Genomic DNA, 21,310 nt, shown 5'->3' with positions numbered 1-21,310 from the left:
CTAGGCTTTTTTAATACAAAATTTGAAATTTACTACAGCTGGTCCTGTAGATGGTATGTCTAGATCAGTAACCAAAAGTCAATGGTAACATCTACTTCTCAGTATGTTACCAATGAATACAAACCCGAAGCGCAATGCCTTTGTAAAAAAATTCAGTCCGGAAATATTTGAATTTTCAATATTTCCGCGGCGGCCGCTAGGCAGATTATTGCGCGGCCAAATCAGCTGACTGAGTGAGACAAAGAATTGGCTTAGAGAGAGAGAGAGAGATAGAGTAGCGCGGCGGCCGCGCAAAGCTCATTTCGGCTGCAAAATTTCAGTCTGACTATTCTCCATAAGCATTTTGATTCTTAAAGGGTTTGTATTCATTGATGTTACTCACCATTAGTTTCTGCTGATGAAGAGGAAAGTCAGCAGCTTTGATGCTGAGTGTGTTGTTACCAGAGAAGCAGAGCATATCTTCACAAGAGGTGTTCCACGCCACACTGCCAAACAAACACTCATGAAGACTATGCAACAAAAATATAATTTTTCCGAATCGATAACATAATTGTCTTGGTGGCCAAAAGGTTTCAATGATTGCATTCAATTCTTGAGTTTGCTAGTTTAGTACCAAGCGTTGATTATGGACCAACCATGCCATACCCATATGCCCATTTTGGTTATGGGTTAGTCATTGAGCTGTCAATTAAAAATGTATGGAACATTTTCTAACAAAAAAAAAAACATGCCAATGGTAATAAAAAACTAAATTAAGGGTGAAAAGGTAGATCTTACTTTTAATTAACTGGTTAATTGGTCTTAATTTTAAAAACTATTCAACCAACAGAACATGATGAAGTCAAACCTGTTGGCGCCTTGTTCAGTATAAAGAAGGCGAGGGGGTCGGACGAGAGTGTCGTAAACTGAGCAGAGTCCAGCCTCGTCAACTAGCGCCAAACGGCGCCGTGACGTAGATAGGTCTAAACAACGGACACCCGCCCCTGCCCTCACCACTGGTACTGGGAACACATTGTCCAGGAAGATCTTCAGAACCTGTGCAGACAATCACTTTTCTGTTAGAACTCTCAGACATAAAACTTTTTCCCATTCAGATTAAGGCGAGTCCCCACATGCAGTATTTATCGAGCACTGAGCAAATAAAAAATGACAACTAGTGTGGACGGGTGTTCGTCTACTCATTATTCAGTAAACGAAAGTGCTTGTAGTTTTTGTGTGAATATTTGTTATTCCGCAGTGAAAAAACTGCTCGAAAAGTGAAGAATGTGGGACCCTCTACTCACAAATTGGCAAATGCCAACACATGTTGCCTCTTAGTAAAATATTCAGCCCATGGCAAATGCCGCATGAGCAGACTGGCCTTGAACTTGGTATCATAACAATATTGAAATACACTCGACAAACATTGTGGCTGCTATTGAGAAATCACATAAATACATTTTATTTGAGAACTCACTGAAACTTTTATAAAGAACCCCTTTACCAAGATAAATTATTTTTAAGTTATAGGCTACACAATTTTTTTTAAGTTTTCCATACACTCATCCCACTCATTATTGCTAATTTGTATGCAATCGCACTCTTATTGTCAGTGAAGGAAAATTAGAGGGATGATATACGATAGAAAGTAAAGATCATAGCTCTTGGTAGGTTTAATTTCTGGTATAGCAAATTATCAGTGACTGTAGTTGTCTCCTTGTAGCAAATAAAACATGACATGCCTAATCAACACTTGGTAATTGTTATATATACTGGACCTGTCCACTCAGTAGACCCAGTAGCAGCCCCTCTCTGCCTGCTGGACCTCCGATCACCTTGATGTATCTGATGGGAGACTCCATCACCCACTCTCTCACCTTCACTCCATCAAACATCAAACTCTGCAGCCTCTTCTCCTACAACAGTATCAGTATCATATACTGGACCTGTCCACTCAGAAGTCCCAGTAGCAGCCCCTCTCTGCCTGCTGGACCTCCGATCACCTTGATGTATCTGATGGGAGACTCCATCACCCACTCTCTCACCTTCACTCCATCAAACATCAAACTCTGCAGCCTCTTCTCCTACAAAAGTATCAGTATCGTATACTGGACCTGTCCACTCAGAAGTCCCAGTAGCAGCCCCTCTCTGCCTGCTGGACCTCCGATCACCTTGATGTATCTGATGGGAGACTCCATCACCCACTCTCTCACCTTCACTCCATCAAACATCAAACTCTGCAGCCTCTTCTCCTACAACAGTATCAGTATCATATACTGGACCTGTCTACTCAGTAGACCCAGTAGCAGCCCCTCTCTGCCTGCTGGAACTCCGATCACCTTGATGTATCTGATGGGAGACTCCATCACCCACTCTCTCACCTTCACTCCATCAAACATCAAACTCTGCAGCCTCTTCTCCTACAACAGTATCACTACAAGTAAGGGGGAATCACTGATATGACAGTATCTGATCGAATTTCACAATCGCTGAAGTAATATGTTTAACAGCTTTCACTGTGAAACTATAACTTTAATGTTTACCTAAATTACATAAATTTAAATTGCACAAAAATGCTGCAATCCAACATATACACTTTAAGATACTTTTCACAGTATTTCTTGCAAAAGATCCAATTCAAATCATAGTAAATTATCTTTTCCGTTTATAAAATCTGAGATTCAAAATTCATATTTAACGTCCACTTTGGTTGTTTTACCTGACACAGGACAAGGTTGTCAGAGCAGACGACTAGCAAGTTACACTGCAGCTTGTGGTTAATCTTCTCCTTGACTCTGTAATGCATTCCAGTCGGTTCCCCTGAGTAGAGCTCGTAGATCACCACTCTTTCTGGTAACTGGACCTGAAAGTGTGAAAAAAAAACTTAATTTGGTGGCCCAGGATTGAATAACATGGTTTAATTTACCTGTTTGTTGGTGATCCAACTGCAGTCAATGGCGACCAGTTTCAAGATAAAAATTCTATGAGTAGGTAAACACAAGCACAAACAAAAATGGTTACAGTAACCATAGATTTAAAGAACAGACAGACCAGTGCCCAGTGACCAGTGCTAGATGCGTGGTCATGACTGAGGTGTCCTTACTCCTCTCCCGTTATCTATGGAATGCCTTGGTATTGTTGTGCTATTTGAATAACTGTATCACAGATAATGTTAGAAGGAAATCTGTTTATTAAAATATGACGTGACTCATTATTTTTTATTGGTAGGTCTCAAACCCTTCTAGGCAGTCTAACACTTGTCCTTTTTTTTAAACTGTGAAAGACTTGAGATGATTGCTGTCTGCAAAGTGGATTGTTTGTTTGTTTTTTGATTGCTTGTGTCTACTCCAATGGATTTTTTTTAATGAAGCAAATTCCAAAACTTTAATGGGAAAGCAGTCCGAACCCATTAAAGTTTTGTATGTGTGCATTGTTTTGCATTGTATAGCATATACAAACCAAGCAAACAGCCCAGCCAGACCTTATTCCAACCACTTTGCAGACATTTATAAATGATAATGGCTACCAGCATAATATGGAGTTAGAGAACATTTTCCTTAAAAGCAGTTGAGTAGGCCAATTACATTTAAAACTATGTTTTTAGTATACACAAATGAATGATCGATACATACAGCTAACCGATGTTTGTAGATTGCAATTTTCTTGACCAGGTCTCTGCATTTGATTCTAACCTTCTGATCAGTGAGCAAATGTTGAATGATGACATCTGTCATATTTTCCCTAGAAAGAAATATACATGGTTAAAACTTTATCGATACCATGCCTCAGTATCAGGGAATTTGACTTATGCTAGTCAATGGTGAGAAAAATGTTGATGATCAAAACTGGAGCCAGCTGGTCGTTATTGGCTGGACTTAAATAAGTGCTCCTTACTAAGTAAACAGCTGATCTAAGCCACCTGCAACGCTACATAGATCACCAGAGTCAGCTTAAGGGCCGCGTGAGCCCCAAGGTGATCATTTCCACAAGCATAAAAAGGGGTTATCTCAGGCGAGTGAAAATAAAAAAAAAATAAAAAACTGCACTTTGTACTGAGTTGTGATTAGCTATGTCTACACTTGTGCGCTTTCAATTTTAACGATGTAATGTGCCTTTCAACTTGAAACATTCGACATTCAACATGCATCAACGCATTCGCTATTGTATGCGCTTAGAGGCATGCATTTCAGCTGCCCACCTCATGCCTCACTTTTGTTGTGTATTTTTAAGATGGATGAAGATGGCGCTATATTATTATGCGGAATATAGTACAGCTTTTCTAGTGATTCGTAAGTAAATAAAAGTAAGAAATCAAGGCGAACAATTTGGAAGAAAGAGTATTTTTAAACTTGCAGTTAAAATAAATTAAAATTAAAACAATTAAAATAAACTTGTGTCCAATCTAATAGTTTAGAAAACTGAACATACAAATTATTTAATATACTGAATTGCTAGTGCAGTGTTTAGTACTAAGTAATATTTTATGTAATCTGACAAGAACTTTATTTTAGAGAGTCACAGTAGTAGGCCTATGTAATTTTTAGCCATACTGTACTGTGACTCCGCCTACAGTTTAGTAGGCCTAACCACATGTCAAGGACATTTGCTTGTTTACATTATCTGGATTAAGTAGGTAACCTTCAAGCCATGTAGCATTTAGAATGTTAGTCTCAAGTGTAAATATGGTGTATTTTTCTCCAGTCAAAAATGTATCTTACTGGACTTGGTTTTAAATTAAAATCAAATTCATCTTTTAGAAGAATAGTAGATCTGCTATGTAAGTAAGTAAAAATCTGTTTCCAATTTAGCTTCTACAAATTTAGTTATCAATCAATGACCTACTTTGAACCACTGTCACTGTTTATATCTTTACTGGTTTGTAATACTATTCTTTATACAAATAATTTGTGTTCAAATGCCTTGATTTTTTAGTGCATTTCTCATATAGGTAATAAGCTATTACTGTAGGTCTCATGGTAAGATCTGGGCCCGGGGTCGATTTTTTTTTTGTTTTGAGGTCCCCAGAGGCCAAAACCACCATTCGTTTATATTCATATACATATGCACATTTGTTCCTTGGGTCAAAACAAAGAAAAAACACCATGTAAACATAGGTCTAAAATGTCTAGTTTTATGCCTGTCTATGTATGCGATTTTCACAAATATATCCACGAACCCTTTTAGTGAAAAACTTTAAACTTGGTACGGTGTGCAAGGAGTCAGAAGGAAATCTTAAATGCAACAGGTTGATATGCACATCAAATTAAGGTATTTATTAGGAGAATACAATGCCGCAAATTTGAGCTCAAAAGATCACATGAGTCAAAAATGGCACAACCTCATTTATTTTGATGTCACCGTAAAATTTTTATTTGTTCATTTTTTATTCGCTCCGTACTATGAAAACACTTTTTTAAGTATTTGACTTCCTTAATGTGATATTGTATCCCCTAACCTCAAAGTCTAAGCAACCTCCGTGTTATCCAAGATTCTCGGTAACCTATGTAGCCACGGACCCCAACAATCTAGGTTAATTAGAAGTGTATTGCACCGTCACTTTTGATGTCCATTGGGGCTTTAACGGTTACAAGTAACAATCATTAAAACAATTCTAAATTGACAGATGCAATGGAAGTGACCGTCACCATACTGGAAGCCCCTGAAGACCATGTCAGACTAAAGTCTTTGTACAAAGAGTACTATGACTCAGTCCCTGTTGGTCCCATGTTTGGAATCACCACTTGGAGGTCAGTAGAGCCAATCTACAGCTCTGACGGCTTCATCATAGTAGCAGAAGATGGACAAGGAAATATCATCGGGTTTGCAGCCAGCAGAGTTCACGCGACTGCGGCCATCACTGGATTACCTGACTACTCTCCAGAGCAACTGGAGGTATTTTATTGTCTTTTAAGATTCAACAATACTTTCTTGCTTTCAATCTAGGAAGTGATGATCCATTTCTTTTACCATCTTTTCATACATACAGGGTGAGTTTTAATTGTCCCCCCCCCCAACTTTTTTCTACATTTTTTCAAATATCAATCCCAGACCACTTCCAAACATTGTTGGGTAGTAAGTACTTCATTTTGACAAGGTGGTCATTTCCGGCCGCCATCTTGGATCCGCCATATTGGATGCAAAGTTTTTTTTCAAATGTAAAGCTGGGGTTGTGACCTATTATTTCGAACTAGATTTTTACCCTGATTACAATGCCGCAAACTGTTTTTAAAAATCTTGATTCATTCTAAAGTTATGAGGGTTTTTTAAAACTTTATTTTTATCCCATTTTAACATTGTGCATTTACAACCTAAGTCCATAATCTCAAAATAGTGCCAGATAAAGATAAGTATACACTACCAGTAATTGTCGACCTATTTTCACTTGGTTATGACTGATGTATTTTTTTCGGCCGCCATCTTGGATCCGCCATTTTGAAATGTGATAAATTATTTTAAATATGAAGGGGGTGTTGTGACCCATCATTTCAAACTACTTTTTTCAGCTAAACTCAATGCCGCAATCCATTTTTTGTTATCAAGTTTTATTTATGAAATATTGCAATTTTTTGTTAAAAATGTCAATATTTAAAAATCAAAAAAATGAAAATGAAAAACGGATCTTGGAATTAAGTTAAGCTTAAAAAAGTAGTTAGAAATTATGGGTCACAACACCCCCTTCATATTTAAAATAATTTATCACATTTCAAAATGGCGGATCCAAGATGGCGGCCGAAAAAAATACATCAGTCATAACCAAGTGAAAGTAGGTCGACAATTACTGGTAGTGTATACTTATCTTTATCTGGCACTATTTTGAGATTATGGTCTTAGTTTGTAAATGCACAATGTTAAAATGGGCTAAAAATAAAGTTTTAAAAACCCCTCATAACTTTAGAATAAATCAAGATTTTTAAAAACAGTTTGCGGCATTGTAATCAGGGTAAAAATCTAGTTCGAAATAATAGATCACAACCCCAACTTTACATTTGAAAAAAAAATTTTGCATCCAATATGGCGGATCCAAGATGGCGGCCGGAAATGACCACCTTGTCAAAATGAAGTACTTACTACCCAACAATGTTTGGAAGTGGTCTGAGATTGATATTTGAAAAAATGTAGAAAAAAGTTGGGGGGGGGACAATTAAAACTCACCCTGTATAGTACAACAAAGTTATGTAAAGTTATGTTTTCTCATTCGTGAGTTGTTCATTTTAAAGCAGTTTGTGTACACTTTAGTTTAATTTTTCCACTAAACCTGTCAAATTTCCAAACTGTCATAATTTCAGGAAACTCAGCTAATCTAATTCAGAAATCACTCAGGTTTTCCGGATTCAAAACAGACGATGACTTGTGATTCACAGCGACATTTGATTGTGTCTGTGATCTTAATCTTTGGACCCCCAACCATCATCTATTAGTTATTTCATATGTTCTGGTCCCATGCAAAACTAGTTGATCCACAGACTTTTTTTATTGGTAATCAAAATTCATGTGCAATTTTCGGTTTCCAGCTTTCAGCTGTTTTTATCACTGTGAGAAAAAGTAGTTTCTCCATTTAGACTATTCAAATATGATGTTTCAGCTGGCAGAGTTCTTACAGTTTATCACCATCCAGGAGCAGGAGCTGTTGGATAAATTGCCGCAGAAGTGGATAGAGCTACAGGAATTGTTGGTGACGAAGGAATGGAGGGGGCAAGGAGTGGCTCGTAGACTAGTTGAGAGAAGTATGCAAGAAGCAAAGGCTGCAGGGTTCAGAGCTCTCACTATGCGCTGCGTCAACGAGTACACTGCTAGACTCGCAAGGAGCCTCGGTTGGAAGGAGCATTACCGTTTAGCCTACAGCGACTATCCCCGACTGTCTGGGAGAAACGTTCAACTCATCCCCAACCCTCCTCATGAACACGTGACCTGCTACTACACAGAACTCACTGGTGACTAGTACTAAGGATAGGTTAGCCAATTAGACAATATCTAGGTAAATTTTGTAAAACAATCTATTTTAAAAATCAATTAAAATTTGCCTTTTTTGGGGAATGGCTCTTATACTTTTTAAAAAGCATAGGCCTACATAAAAATTTTAAAGAAAAAGTTTTTGGCCTCTATGGATTATATTTAAAAACAACAGTAGAGACTTCTACCGATCTATAAGATTTTTTAGGAAGGGATACAGTCCAATGCCATATGGGATTAAAAACAAATCAGGACAACTGGTGGTGCAGAACAAAGAAGGACTACAAGTATGGCAGGAACATTTTAAAGATCTTTTGAATGTAAGACAGTCTGAACAAGAAGAAGAAGAGGAGGAAGTGTACCAGAATGTAGATCCAATTGTACCATACCCAACAATTCAAGAAGTAAAAACGTCCATCAAGGAATTAAAAAATAATAAAGCCCCAGGGGAGGACTCTATCCCATCGGAAGTAATCAAAGCAGGAGGCACAGAACTGGCAAGGGAGATCCACAAACTGATCATTGATATTTGGGACAACGAATTGATTCCGAATGAATGGAAGGAAGCAGTTATCATTCCCATTCACAAGAAAGGAGACAAAAAAGAATGCACCAATTACAGAGGAATTTCCCTCCTTAACTGCACCTATAAAGTATTATCAAAGATTTTACAAAAAAGACTAGAGAAGTATACATCAAATATCATAGGAGACCATCAAGCCGGCTTCACAAGAGGAAGATCAACCACGGATCAAATTTTTATATTGAAAGAGGCAATTGCAAAATATTATGAATTCAACAAATCCTTTCTCTGCCTTTTCATTGACTTCTCCAAAGCATACGACTCGATCACTAGGGGAAAACTCTGGAAAGTAATGGAAAAGTATGGAATACCTAAAAAGTTAATAAATCTATCAAAGTCAACTGTTTCAGGATCTAAATGCAAGGTTAAAGTCAATGGAGAATTCTCAGAGGATTTTGATATAAATACTGGTGTGAGACAAGGAGATGGTTTGTCCCCATTGTTATTCAACCTAGCTCTGGAAGACTCTCTACAAGAATTACAAAAGCTAGAAGCTGGAATTACTATGGGAACCAACATTAATATCCTGGCATTTGCAGATGATGTGGCACTTGTGGCCAAAAACGAAGAAGAACTAAAAGTGATGGTCTCAAAACTCATAAACCACACTAAAAAAGTTGGCTTAAATATCAATGTAGACAAAACCAAGATAATGGAATGTGGAAGAGCTATCCAATTAAATAATAAGAATCATGTAGAAATAGAAGGACACAAATTTTATAAAGTAAACAATTTCTCTTACCTAGGAGTAATGCTGACAGATAATAATGAGGAAGACTCTGAAATTCAGCAAAGATTAAATGCAGCTCATAAAAGTTTATCGGCATGCCACAAATTGTTGAGTTCTCGCCTACTCTCACAGAAAACTAAAATCCGTATATACAAAACTATAATAAGACCAGTATTACTATATGGCTCAGAGAATTGGGTGATAAGCAAGAGAACTGAGAAACGACTTATAGTGTTCGAAAACAAGATTCTAAGGAAAATCTTTGGACCAACCTTTGAAAACGGAGAATGGAGAGTTAAGCACAACAGGGAGTTGAGAGAGTTGTACAGGGACCCAGATATTGTGGCTGAGGTGAGAAGTAGGAGATTGAGATGGGCAGGCCATGTGTTAAGAAAGGAAGAGGGATCCTTAGTGAGAAACGCCCTAAACAACAATCCCGAGGGTAGAAGACCTCCTGGAAGGCCCAAGTTGAGGTGGAGAGATCAAGTGAGAAGAGATCTGAGAAGAATGGGAAGAAGAGAGGATGAAGCAATGGATCGTGCAGTCTGGAGGCAGTGTGTTGGCGAGGCAAAGTACCTCCTTGGGTACCAAGAGCCACGGCAGTAAGTAAGTAAGTATGGATTATATTTAGTGTCATCATCGACTATTGGATACTTTCATCTAATAGGAGAGGCATGTACTGCGTTCTAGTCATTGTGGAAGTAGTTTTACAAGAAACCAACAGATAGCAGCACTAAACAAAAGTGCAAACAGACCCTCAGTATTGCCAAATGGAAGGTAAAAAATAGTAGGGGCGAAGTACCCGGATACAACAACAAAAATACCAATTGAGGTTAGGTCCCTTCTATTATGCTACACTATACCCACTATCGTTACGCTCCTTTCACACCATACGGTTTTAGTTGTACAGTTAAAAACCCGTACAGGTATTTATTTTTTTTGTAGTGCAAAGACGAGTATGGAGCTTTCACACTACATGGTTACAACAGTGGCAGAAAACCGTGTCTTGCAGCTGCCCACTGCCACTGAACCGGACGGCTGTCACACCCTGGTCGTACATCAGTGGTGCATGTATTCAAATGCAAGCTTTATCAAACAGAGCCCAGCATCCAGTGCATATAGATAAGTTATTGCAATGTTTATCGTTTACAATCTGACCAGTCAATTGGACCCTGTATATTTTCATTATGAAACTGTAAACACATTTAGCTTGCCATACGGTCAGAAACTGGGTAGAAAGAAACATAGACACAACGTAAAACTGTACTGTTTTCAAACGGACGGCAATAGCTTAGTGTGAAAAAGCGTTATCCTCTTCAATCTCACTAAATCTAAGCTGAAACACAACACTACACAGTTCAGAAAGAACAGACAAAAAGACACAAAAATGGCTGATCCAATATCAAATTACCTGAGTCAATACTAAGAGACAAATGACTAACGATAACCTTTCGCATAGACACCTCGTAGGTGTGTTTATAGTGGAGACCTCTCCACTATAAAATAAATTTGATTGTATCGTAAGCCTTAGATTTAAGCTAAATAAATTACACCAAAATGATGTACGAAACTGGCACTACACTGTGACGTTCTCTCTCTCAAGTGAGGTCCGGGATAGCTCAGTGCTTGCTGGGTATCTGTTCCAGAGGTCGAAACAACGGGAAGCAAAGGAATTGCTCAGATTCGTGGCACACCAATTTTCAAACAGCCTATGTCATCACAGCCACAAAGGAAAGGTTGTGGATAAGGAACTGGTAGGATGTCTGAATTAGTGCTAAACTTCCAACTAACAGGATCTATGATTATGCTAAGATTACTCTAGCAGGAGCGGGTTAAGTGCTAAGATTTCTCTAGCAGGAGCGGGTTGAATGCTAAGATTGCTCTAGCAGGAACGGGTCGTGTGCTAAGATTGCTCTAGCAGGAACGGGTCGTGTGCTAAGATTACTCTAGCAGGAATGGGTCGTGTGCTAAGATTGCTCTAGCAGGATCGGGTCGTGTGCTGAGATTGCTCTAGCAGGAATGGGTCGTGTGCTAAGATTGCTCTAGCAGGAATGGGTCGTGTGCTAAGATTGCTGTAGCAGGGTCGGGTCGTGTGCTAAGATTGCTCTAGCAGGAATGGGTCGTGTGCTAAGATTGCTCTAGCAGGAACGGGTCGTGTGCTAAGATTGCTCTAGCAGGATCGGGTCGTGTGCTAAGATTGCTCTAGCAGGAACGGGTCGTGTGCTAAGATTGCTCTAGCAGGATCGGGTCGTGTGCTAAGATTGCTCTAGCAGGATCGGGTCGTGTGCTAAGATTGCTCTAGCAGGATCGGGTCGTGTGCTAAGATTGCTCTAGCAGGATCGGGTCGTGTGCTAAGATTGCTCTAGCAGGATCGGGTCGTGTGCTAAGATTGCTCTAGCAGGAAGGGGTGGTGTGCTAAGATTGCTCTAGCAGGAAAGGGTCGTGTGCTAAGATTGCTCTAGCAGGAACGGGTCGTGTGCTAAGATTGCTCTAGCAGGAACGGGTCGTGTGCTAAGATTGCTCTAGCAGGAACGGGTCGTGTGCTAAGATTGCTCTAGCAGGAATGGGTCGTGTGCTAAGATTGCTCTAGCAGGAACGGGTCGTGTGCTAAGATTGCTCTAGCAGGATCGGGTCGTGTGCTAAGATTGCTCTAGCAGGAACGGGTCGTGTGCTAAGATTGCTCTAGCAGGAACGGGTCGTGTGCTAAGATTGCTCTAGCAGGATCGGGTCGTGTGCTAAGATTGCTCTAGCAGGATCGGGTCGTGTGCTAAGATTGCTCTAGCAGGAATGGGTCGTGTGCTAAGATTGCTCTAGCAGGACAGGGTCGTGTGCTAAGATTGCTCTAGCAGGAACGGGTCGTGTGCTTACCTTACTATCGAAGTGTACTGGTCAGCTGCCCGGGAGCGAATGAGAAGGATGTCCTGAGCAGCCCTCCTTTTATGCGAAAACCTGGTCAGCCTGGTGGGGGTAGTCCGCGCATGCGCCGTAGTCCTGAAATGGTTAGTCATGTCTTGGACTTTTAGGGGTGAGGATCGGACAATCTGTTTGCATTGGAAATTGATTTTTGGGAACATTTTGAGGTTATGTTTGGCTGAACAGGTTTGGACAGGAATGGAAACTGCTGAAAGGTATCGGTGGTATCAGGGGGCGACGTAGGGCGATAGAAGGTGACGTAGGATTGGAGAAGGAGACGTGTGGGTAGGGGAAGGTCGAGGGATGTAGCGGAAGGAGACGCTGGGTCGGGGACGGCGACGTGGGACTGCGGAAGGAGACGTGGAGTGTTGGAAGGAGACGTGGGGTAAGGGGAAGGTCGGACGATGTAGCGGAAGGAGACGCTGGGTCGGGGACGGCGACGTGAGGCTGCGGAAGGAGACGTGGCGTGTTAGAAGGAGACGTGTGGTAAGGGGAAGGTCGAAGGATGTAGCGGAAGGAGACGCTGGGTCGGGGACGGCGACGTGAGGCTGCGGAAGGAGACGTGGCGTGTTGGAAGGAGACGTGTGGTAAGGGGAAGGTCGGAGGATGTAGCGGAAGGAGACGCTGGGTCGGGGAAGGCGACGTGAGGCTGCGGAAGGAGACGTGGCGTGTTGGAAGGAGACGTGTGGTAAGGGGAAGGTCGGAGGATGTAGCGGAAGGAGACGCTGGGTCGGGGAAGGCGACGTGGGACTGCGGAAGGAGACGTGGAGTGTTGGAAGGAGACGTGGGGTAATGGGAAGGTCGGACGATGTAGCGGAAGGAGACGCTGGGTCGGGGACGGCGACGTGAGGCTGCGGAAGGAGACGTGGCGTGTTGGAAGGATACGTGTGGTAAGGGGAAGGTCGGAGGATGTAGCGGAAGGAGACGCTGGGTCGGGGAAGGCGACGTGAGGCTGCGGAAGGAGACGTGGCGTGTTGGAAGGAGACGTGTGGTAAGGGGAAGGTCGGAGGATGTAGTGGAAGGAGACGCTGGGTCGGGGAAGGCGACGTGGGATAGCGGAAGGCGACGCAAGGTTAGGGGAAGGTCGGGTAAGGGTCTGGAAGACGACGTGGGATAGCGGAAGGCGACGTAAGGAAGCGGAAGGTGACGTAAGGTAAGAGGAAGGTCGAGGATGGATCTGGAAGGCGGCGTAGGGTAGCGGAAGGCGACGTGAGGTAAGGGGAGTCAAGGGGACTGAGGGACAAATTAATATAACCAATTGGGGAAAACAGACAGGTGTAATTCGGGCACGTTACAGTCCCCCTCTTTCTTCGGGAGAAAAAAAAGAAAAGGGAAAAAGAAAAAAACGGGTTTTTGTCAACGCACACAAGTTTTACTTTATTTAACAATATAAAAACAACATAAAATATCTTTTCCAACAAAACAAATAATACTGTTTCAAAATTAAACTAAAACTTCTTTTGTATTTAACTATGTTTATCATGATTTTTGAGGAGAACCTACTCTCTTCACTGGCTCTGACGACTTCTCTCCCCCAGAGCCATGTTGGCGTTTCCCGAATGGCAAGGGCAGGTGGTGGTTAACTGTCCATCTCGTTTGCAATGGAAGCATCGGATTTTACGAGGCTTAGGGCATTCTCGAAACATGTGTCCACTACTGTCACAGTTCCAACACACGAATGCATTTTGTGGTCTATTAATAGCTCCAATTTGGTGTTGGTTCGGTGGTCTAACGTAGCTGCGTTCATTGGGAGCAAGCTGATTATCTTGGTTGACAGGTGTAGCTCTGTTGGAGAAGTTTCTTACTGGGTCTCTTGGAGTCGGACGGATTTCCTTTCGATGAAAAGATGGCAGGTTCTCAGGCTTAGACCACTTAGGAGACAATTCTTCAAGATATACACGATCATTCCAATCAACTTTACGTCTTTCTCTGGATTGGTAAGCTGTTTCTGGATTCAGGGCCTGCGCTGGGGATGGCGGTGGGCGATAGGTCGTTTTGTCTCTTAGAACTGACTCGTATTCTTCTGCTTTTCTCAACAGGACCGAGAGACCAGCAATTTCGTGTCTTCGAATGTATAGTTTGTAGTTGGGCTTCAGGTTGTTATAGATTCGGTCCAGTCGAGTTGCGTTGTTGAATCCTCCTCTTCGTCGGATTAGCGTAGAGATAGCAACTACAAATTCTCGACAGGTCTCTCGCTCGCCTTGGGTTCTTTCTTGGATTTCCTTGTCCAAGTTGCGGTAGTACCCAAGTGGTAGAAACTGCTGTTCAAAATCCTGGCAAAAATCTTCAAAAGTTCTCCACAAATCCCTATTGTTCCTCCACCATAACAAAGCTTGGCCTTTAAAAATTTCGGGCAATGAGCGTAGAATACGATTGGGGGGAATATCATAGGACTCGATGAGTTCATTCAATCTTTCCAAGAATGACACAGAATCATTTCTTCCATCGAACTTTAAATTCCATTTGCGGACTAGATTGCAGATTCCTGGTGTACTTAAATCAACTTCGTTGCTTTGACCCTGTTGACGTAGGTGATAATCGGGTGGAGAATTCCGTTCAGCGGGGACTTCTCTTCGTTGGTACAGGTCATGGTGACGTTCGAGATGTCGGCCTCCTGTAGGTTCGTGGTCTCGAAGTTTTGGTTGGGAGGAAATAATAGATTGGTGACTTTGGCCATAATCTTGCATCGGATGTTTGTCGATTCCCTTCGAGGGAGGAGGGATCAATACCTTTTTACTCATATCGGCTCTCATGAGTTCAATTAGTTTGTGTCTGAGGGTATTATTACTACCCTGGGGAGATAATCCAACAATCTCTTTCAGGTTGTCTACTAGTATCCTATAGTCATCATCTCTGTTTGAGGATATGCGAGATTGGGATGGAACTTTGGGAATAGTTCCAAGGAGGTTCGTGCTATGGGAAGGCCCTGAAGCGGTTTCTTCGATGTCTTTATAGTTTTCCCAGTCTTCCTCAGGAGTATCAACGGGGTTTCTTAAGTTGTCAACAAGCCTTTTTCTCAGTTCTTTTACGTTTCCAGAGTTGTCTATACCTCTAAGCAGGCACTCATCTTGTAGTTGTATTTTGTTAAGTGTGTAGATCCAACCAACACGTTCATCCTGATGTGGTGCCTTCTGCTGGAAGGTCGTGGTGCTAGATGACATGATGGGTAGATTAAGAAGTGCCGAAGTGGTTGTGGTGGTTGTAGTAGTAGTCGTAACTGTCGTAACATGTGGTGCAGGCAATGGCGGAAAATCCTTTTGAGGCAGAAATTCACCTGTGGTCGCTTGGTTTTCTTCGATCATCTTCGTTCGATGTTACGAGGAAGTCGATGCTGATGCTGTATCAGTCCCTGTTCGGGCGCCAAAATTTGTGACGTTCTCTCTCTCAAGTGAGGTCCGGGATAGCTCAGTGCTTGCTGGGTATCTGTTCCAGAGGTCGAAACAACGGGAAGCAAAGGAATTGCTCAGATTCGTGGCACACCAATTTTCAAACAGCCTATGTCATCACAGCCACAAAGGAAAGGTTGTGGATAAGGAACTGGTAGGATGTCTGAATTAGTGCTAAACTTCCAACTAACAGGATCTATGATTATGCTAAGATTACTCTAGCAGGAGCGGGTTAAGTGCTAAGATTTCTCTAGCAGGAGCGGGTTGAATGCTAAGATTGCTCTAGCAGGAACGGGTCGTGTGCTAAGATTGCTCTAGCAGGAACGGGTCGTGTGCTAAGATTACTCTAGCAGGAATGGGTCGTGTGCTAAGATTGCTCTAGCAGGATCGGGTCGTGTGCTGAGATTGCTCTAGCAGGAATGGGTCGTGTGCTAAGATTGCTCTAGCAGGAATGGGTCGTGTGCTAAGATTGCTGTAGCAGGGTCGGGTCGTGTGCTAAGATTGCTCTAGCAGGAATGGGTCGTGTGCTAAGATTGCTCTAGCAGGAACGGGTCGTGTGCTAAGATTGCTCTAGCAGGATCGGGTCGTGTGCTAAGATTGCTCTAGCAGGAACGGGTCGTGTGCTAAGATTGCTCTAGCAGGATCGGGTCGTGTGCTAAGATTGCTCTAGCAGGATCGGGTCGTGTGCTAAGATTGCTCTAGCAGGATCGGGTCGTGTGCTAAGATTGCTCTAGCAGGATCGGGTCGTGTGCTAAGATTGCTCTAGCAGGATCGGGTCGTGTGCTAAGATTGCTCTAGCAGGAAGGGGTGGTGTGCTAAGATTGCTCTAGCAGGAAAGGGTCGTGTGCTAAGATTGCTCTAGCAGGAACGGGTCGTGTGCTAAGATTGCTCTAGCAGGAACGGGTCGTGTGCTAAGATTGCTCTAGCAGGAACGGGTCGTGTGCTAAGATTGCTCTAGCAGGAATGGGTCGTGTGCTAAGATTGCTCTAGCAGGAACGGGTCGTGTGCTAAGATTGCTCTAGCAGGATCGGGTCGTGTGCTAAGATTGCTCTAGCAGGAACGGGTCGTGTGCTAAGATTGCTCTAGCAGGAACGGGTCGTGTGCTAAGATTGCTCTAGCAGGATCGGGTCGTGTGCTAAGATTGCTCTAGCAGGAACGGGTCGTGTGCTAAGATTGCTCTAGCAGGATCGGGTCGTGTGCTAAGATTGCTCTAGCAGGAACGGGTCGTGTGCTAAGATTGCTCTAGCAGGAACGGGTCGTGTGCTAAGATTGCTCTAGCAGGAACGGGTCGTGTGCTAAGATTGCTCTAGCAGGAACGGGTCGTGTGCTAAGATTGCTCTAGCAGGATCGGGTCGTGTGCTAAGATTGCTCTAGCAGGAACGGGTCGTGTGCTAAGATTGCTCTAGCAGGAACGGGTCGTGTGCTAAGATTGCTCTAGCAGGAACGGGTCGTGTGCTAAGATTGCTCTAGCAGGATCGGGTCGTGTGCTAAGATTGCTCTAGCAGGATCGGGTCGTGTGCTAAGATTGCTCTAGCAGGAATGGGTCGTGTGCTAAGATTGCTCTAGCAGGACAGGGTCGTGTGCTAAGATTGCTCTAGCAGGAACGGGTCGTGTGCTTACCTTACTATCGAAGTGTACTGGTCAGCTGCCCGGGAGCGAATGAGAAGGATGTCCTGAGCAGCCCTCCTTTTATGCGAAAACCTGGTCAGCCTGGTGGGGGTAGTCCGCGCATGCGCCGTAGTCCTGAAATGGTTAGTCATGTCTTGGACTTTTAGGGGTGAGGATCGGACAATCTGTTTGCATTGGAAATTGATTTTTGGGAACATTTTGAGGTTATGTTTGGCTGAACAGGTTTGGACAGGAATGGAAACTGCTGAAAGGTATCGGTGGTATCAGGGGGCGACGTAGGGCGATAGAAGGTGACGTAGGATTGGAGAAGGAGACGTGTGGGTAGGGGAAGGTCGAGGGATGTAGCGGAAGGAGACGCTGGGTCGGGGACGGCGACGTGGGACTGCGGAAGGAGACGTCGAGTGTTGGAAGGAGACGTGGGGTAAGGGGAAGGTCGGACGATGTAGCGGAAGGAGACGCTGGGTCGGGGACGGCGACGTGAGGCTGCGGAAGGAGACGTGGCGTGTTAGAAGGAGACGTGTGGTAAGGGGAAGGTCGAAGGATGTAGCGGAAGGAGACGCTGGGTCGGGGACGGCGACGTGAGGCTGCGGAAGGAGACGTGGCGTGTTGGAAGGAGACGTGTGGTAAGGGGAAGGTCGGAGGATGTAGCGGAAGGAGACGCTGGGTCGGGGAAGGCGACGTGAGGCTGCGGAAGGAGACGTGGCGTGTTGGAAGGAGACGTGTGGTAAGGGGAAGGTCGGAGGATGTAGCGGAAGGAGACGCTGGGTCGGGGAAGGCGACGTGGGACTGCGGAAGGAGACGTGGAGTGTTGGAAGGAGACGTGGGGTAAGGGGAAGGTCGGACGATGTAGCGGAAGGAGACGCTGGGTCGGGGACGGCGACGTGAGGCTGCGGAAGGAGACGTGGCGTGTTGGAAGGATACGTGTGGTAAGGGGAAGGTCGGAGGATGTAGCGGAAGGAGACGCTGGGTCGGGGAAGGCGACGTGAGGCTGCGGAAGGAGACGTGGCGTGTTGGAAGGAGACGTGTGGTAAGGGGAAGGTCGGAGGATGTAGTGGAAGGAGACGCTGGGTCGGGGAAGGCGACGTGGGATAGCGGAAGGCGACGCAAGGTTAGGGGAAGGTCGGGTAAGGGTCTGGAAGACGACGTGGGATAGCGGAAGGCGACGTAAGGAAGCGGAAGGTGACGTAAGGTAAGAGGAAGGTCGAGGATGAATCTGGAAGGCGGCGTAGGGTAGCGGAAGGCGACGTGAGGTAAGGGGAGTCAAGGGGACTGAGGGACAAATTAATATAACCAATTGGGGAAAACAGACAGGTGTAATTCGGGCACGTTACAACACACAGCGACAATAGCAATGTTTCCCGCTGATTGTAAGGCTCACATGCTAGGGGACATTTATAGTAAGCGCTCAGGTACTACAATTATAGTATCCTGCAGCGGACATGTTAAATCGTACATATTACGATCAGTAAAAAAATTTCAAATTTACAGGTGCAATGGAAGTCACTATCGCCAAACTGGAGGCCCCTGAAGACTATGACAGACTAAAGTCTTTGTACAAAGAGTACTATGACTCAGTCCCTGTTGGTCCCATGTTTGGAATCACCACTTGGAGGTCAGTAGAGCCAATCTACAGCCCTGACGGCTTTATCATAGTAGCAGAAGATGGACATGGAAACATCATCGGGTTTGCAGCCAGCAGAGTTCATGCGACTGCGACCTTCACCGGTGAACCTGACTACTCTCCAGAGCAACTGGAGGTATTTTATTGATCTTTAAAGATGATTCAACAATACCATTTAAAGAAGTAAACCAATTATTTTACCGTCTGTTTATGTGTAGTACAACAACTGAATTATGCAAAGTTATATTTTCTCGTTCATATGAGTATTTAATTTTAAAAGCTTTTTTAGTACACTTTTTGTCAATTTTTCCATTAAACCTGTCAAGTTTCCTAACCCTTATGATACGACACACCACATTTGTAGTTTCAGGAACCTTATGATGAAATTAGATTGAGGGGTTTCAAGGTGCCCAGCAACCCATGATAACAAAATTCAATGACGAATCTTCAGTTTCAAAACAGACACGCTTTGTGATTCACAGCGACATTTAATTGTCTCTCATGATCTTTATCCTTGATGACGTCTGTTAATAAATAGATCCCCAACCACAGACTTTTTTAATTAAACAGATTAATTCACAGACTTTTTCTCTGTAATCAAAATTCATGTACAATTTTTGGTTTCACGCTTTCAGCTCGACACCCTGTTTTTATCACTGTGACAAAAGTAGTTTCTCCATTTAGACTATTCGAATGTGATGTTTCAGCTGGAAGAGTTCTTAGACTTTATCACCAGCAAGGAGCAGTTGGATAAATTGCCGCAGAGGTGGACAAAGCTACAGGAATTGTTGGTAACTGAGGAATGGAGGGGGCGAGGCGTGGCTCGTAGACTAGTAGAGAGAAGTATGCAAGAAGCAAAGGCTGCAGGGTTCAGAGCTCTCACTATGCGCTGCGTCAACGAGTACACTGCTAGACTCGCGAGGAGCCTCGGTTGGAAGGAGCATTATCGTCTAGCCTACAGCGACTATCCCCGACTGTCTGGGAGAACCGTTAAACTCATCCCCAACCCTCCTCATGAACACGTGACCTGCTACTACACAGAACTGACTGGTGACTAGTACTAAGGATATGTTAGCCTATGAATATATGAATCAGTTAGGATTTACAGAATAACATTAGACTGTCAAACAAAAAAGACATGGATCTGATAACTTCAGGTTACTGGGGAAAGGTGTCCAGGCGCTGTTGGTCTACTGGCTAGAGCAAGTAATTCTGGTCAAAATAAATTTTGATAAAGATAATCTTGACAATCTTGTGCCACTGTAAGTTCAAAGCCGATATTAAGACAAAGATATATCAATCAAAAATATATGACACAAATTCCAGGTTAAATTTCTCTCTCCAAAAGAGTCTGTGGAATGAATTTTGTTTAGCTTCAGGGGAAAAACCTTCAAGGATGCATTTTCAATCTTATTGAATAAAATTTCATTTTGGATTTTTATTGGGTATTAAAACCTAAGCAGGCATATCTAATAAATTTATAATTTATATTCTGAGTGTTTCTAGGCCTGTGGCTTTTTACACAATTTGAAGAGATAAATGTATAAATTCTGGATATTTGTTCACTTTATTTATCCCAAGCAAGAAACTGAAATGATTTAGTCGACTATTTTTAGTAGCCTTTGTTCTTGTGAGAGTGCTTACTCTATTCTCTGATGAATTTCACTATGGAAAATGCCACACTCTGTTTCAAAATATATGAGAGGAAGAATAAGAACGAAGGGTAAAAAAAAAGTTATTCAAAAACTCTGAATGTATTATATCTGTTAGATAAGCTGTGGATATTTTTTACAACTGTAGTTTTTAGCGAATTTCCCATATAGGGAATAAGCTATTACTGTAGTACTCATGGTAAGACCTGGACCCGAGACCGATCTAATTTTTCATTTTGAGGTCCCTAGAGGCCAAAAACACCATCCATTCAAATTCATATATATATATATATGTGTCCGTTAGCTCGATAACTCGAGCAAAAATGATCCAATTTTGATGAAATTTGGTACAAACGTGTAAACCTACGTTTATTCGAACGAGTTTGCAATCCAGCATAATCGGACCATGGGAACGGGGGATTATGGGGAGTTTTATGGGGTAAAAATGGGTTTTTCCCATTTTTGAACCCAAAAACAAAAAATTTTACGATTTCTTTCTAAAACGTTTTGTAGAGCTTAAAAAAAAGAAATAATTTGGTATATTTAAGTGCTGTTGTATGCCTAACGATCACGGAGAAAATTCAAAAATAGTGTAATTAAAAATTCCCATGTTATTCTTATGGAGAAAATGAAAATTGTTGTAGTTTACTTGTTTATGGGTATATATTGATAAAATTTGGCAAATTTATTTATTTCATCCTATACTATTGATGTATGGTCAAAAAACACTTTTTACCTTCCCCGTAGCAGCAAACCTAAGCACTTGTTAAATCTAATGTTATTTAAATAGGGAATAAAATGTCTTATTTATGGAAATATTTTAGTAAAATGTAATCAGACAAGTTGAAATTCGCTTAGTCTGCAGGT

General features: G+C 42.7%; 2 protein-coding genes across 2 annotated transcripts in view; one reads left to right on the top strand and one right to left on the bottom strand.

The window, feature by feature from the left end:
- LOC128993947 (intraflagellar transport protein 122 homolog) overlaps nucleotides 1-21,310 on the bottom strand; it is a 78,050-nt gene that overhangs the window by 22,326 nt on the left and 34,414 nt on the right. Inside the window, exons 10-14 of the mRNA XM_054418090.1 lie at nucleotides 3,612-3,720; nucleotides 2,699-2,842; nucleotides 2,094-2,231; nucleotides 848-1,035; nucleotides 383-485 (exon numbers count right to left, since the gene is read on the bottom strand). Of these exons, the coding sequence (XP_054274065.1) occupies nucleotides 383-485; nucleotides 848-1,035; nucleotides 2,094-2,231; nucleotides 2,699-2,842; nucleotides 3,612-3,720 (682 nt within the window). The remainder of the gene's footprint in view (nucleotides 1-382; nucleotides 486-847; nucleotides 1,036-2,093; nucleotides 2,232-2,698; nucleotides 2,843-3,611; nucleotides 3,721-21,310) is intronic.
- Nucleotides 8,103-19,963, top strand: LOC128993945 (uncharacterized). The gene is made up of 3 exons (XM_054418087.1): nucleotides 8,103-9,852; nucleotides 18,659-18,927; nucleotides 19,499-19,963. The coding sequence occupies exons 2-3, from the start codon at nucleotides 18,664-18,666 to the stop codon at nucleotides 19,847-19,849; spliced, it is 615 nt and encodes a 204-aa protein (XP_054274062.1). The 5' UTR covers nucleotides 8,103-9,852; nucleotides 18,659-18,663; the 3' UTR covers nucleotides 19,850-19,963.

Source organism: Macrosteles quadrilineatus, unplaced genomic scaffold (genome assembly GCF_028750875.1).
Source record: "Macrosteles quadrilineatus isolate MER2022 unplaced genomic scaffold, UCM_ALF_1.0 Scaffold_5__1_contigs__length_97177068, whole genome shotgun sequence".
Taxonomy (NCBI): domain Eukaryota; kingdom Metazoa; phylum Arthropoda; class Insecta; order Hemiptera; family Cicadellidae; genus Macrosteles; species Macrosteles quadrilineatus.
Note: the sequence above shows the minus strand (reverse complement) of the source record. Positions and strands in the feature narration are given on the sequence as shown.

Coding starts and splice junctions, on each gene's coding strand:
- LOC128993945 (XM_054418087.1), top strand. CDS start 18,664: ATGGAAGTCACTATCGCCAAACTGGAGGCCCCTGAAGACTATGACAGA. Junction 18,928..19,498: donor ACTCTCCAGAGCAACTGGAG/GTATTTTATTGA, acceptor GTGATGTTTCAG/CTGGAAGAGTTCTTAGACTT.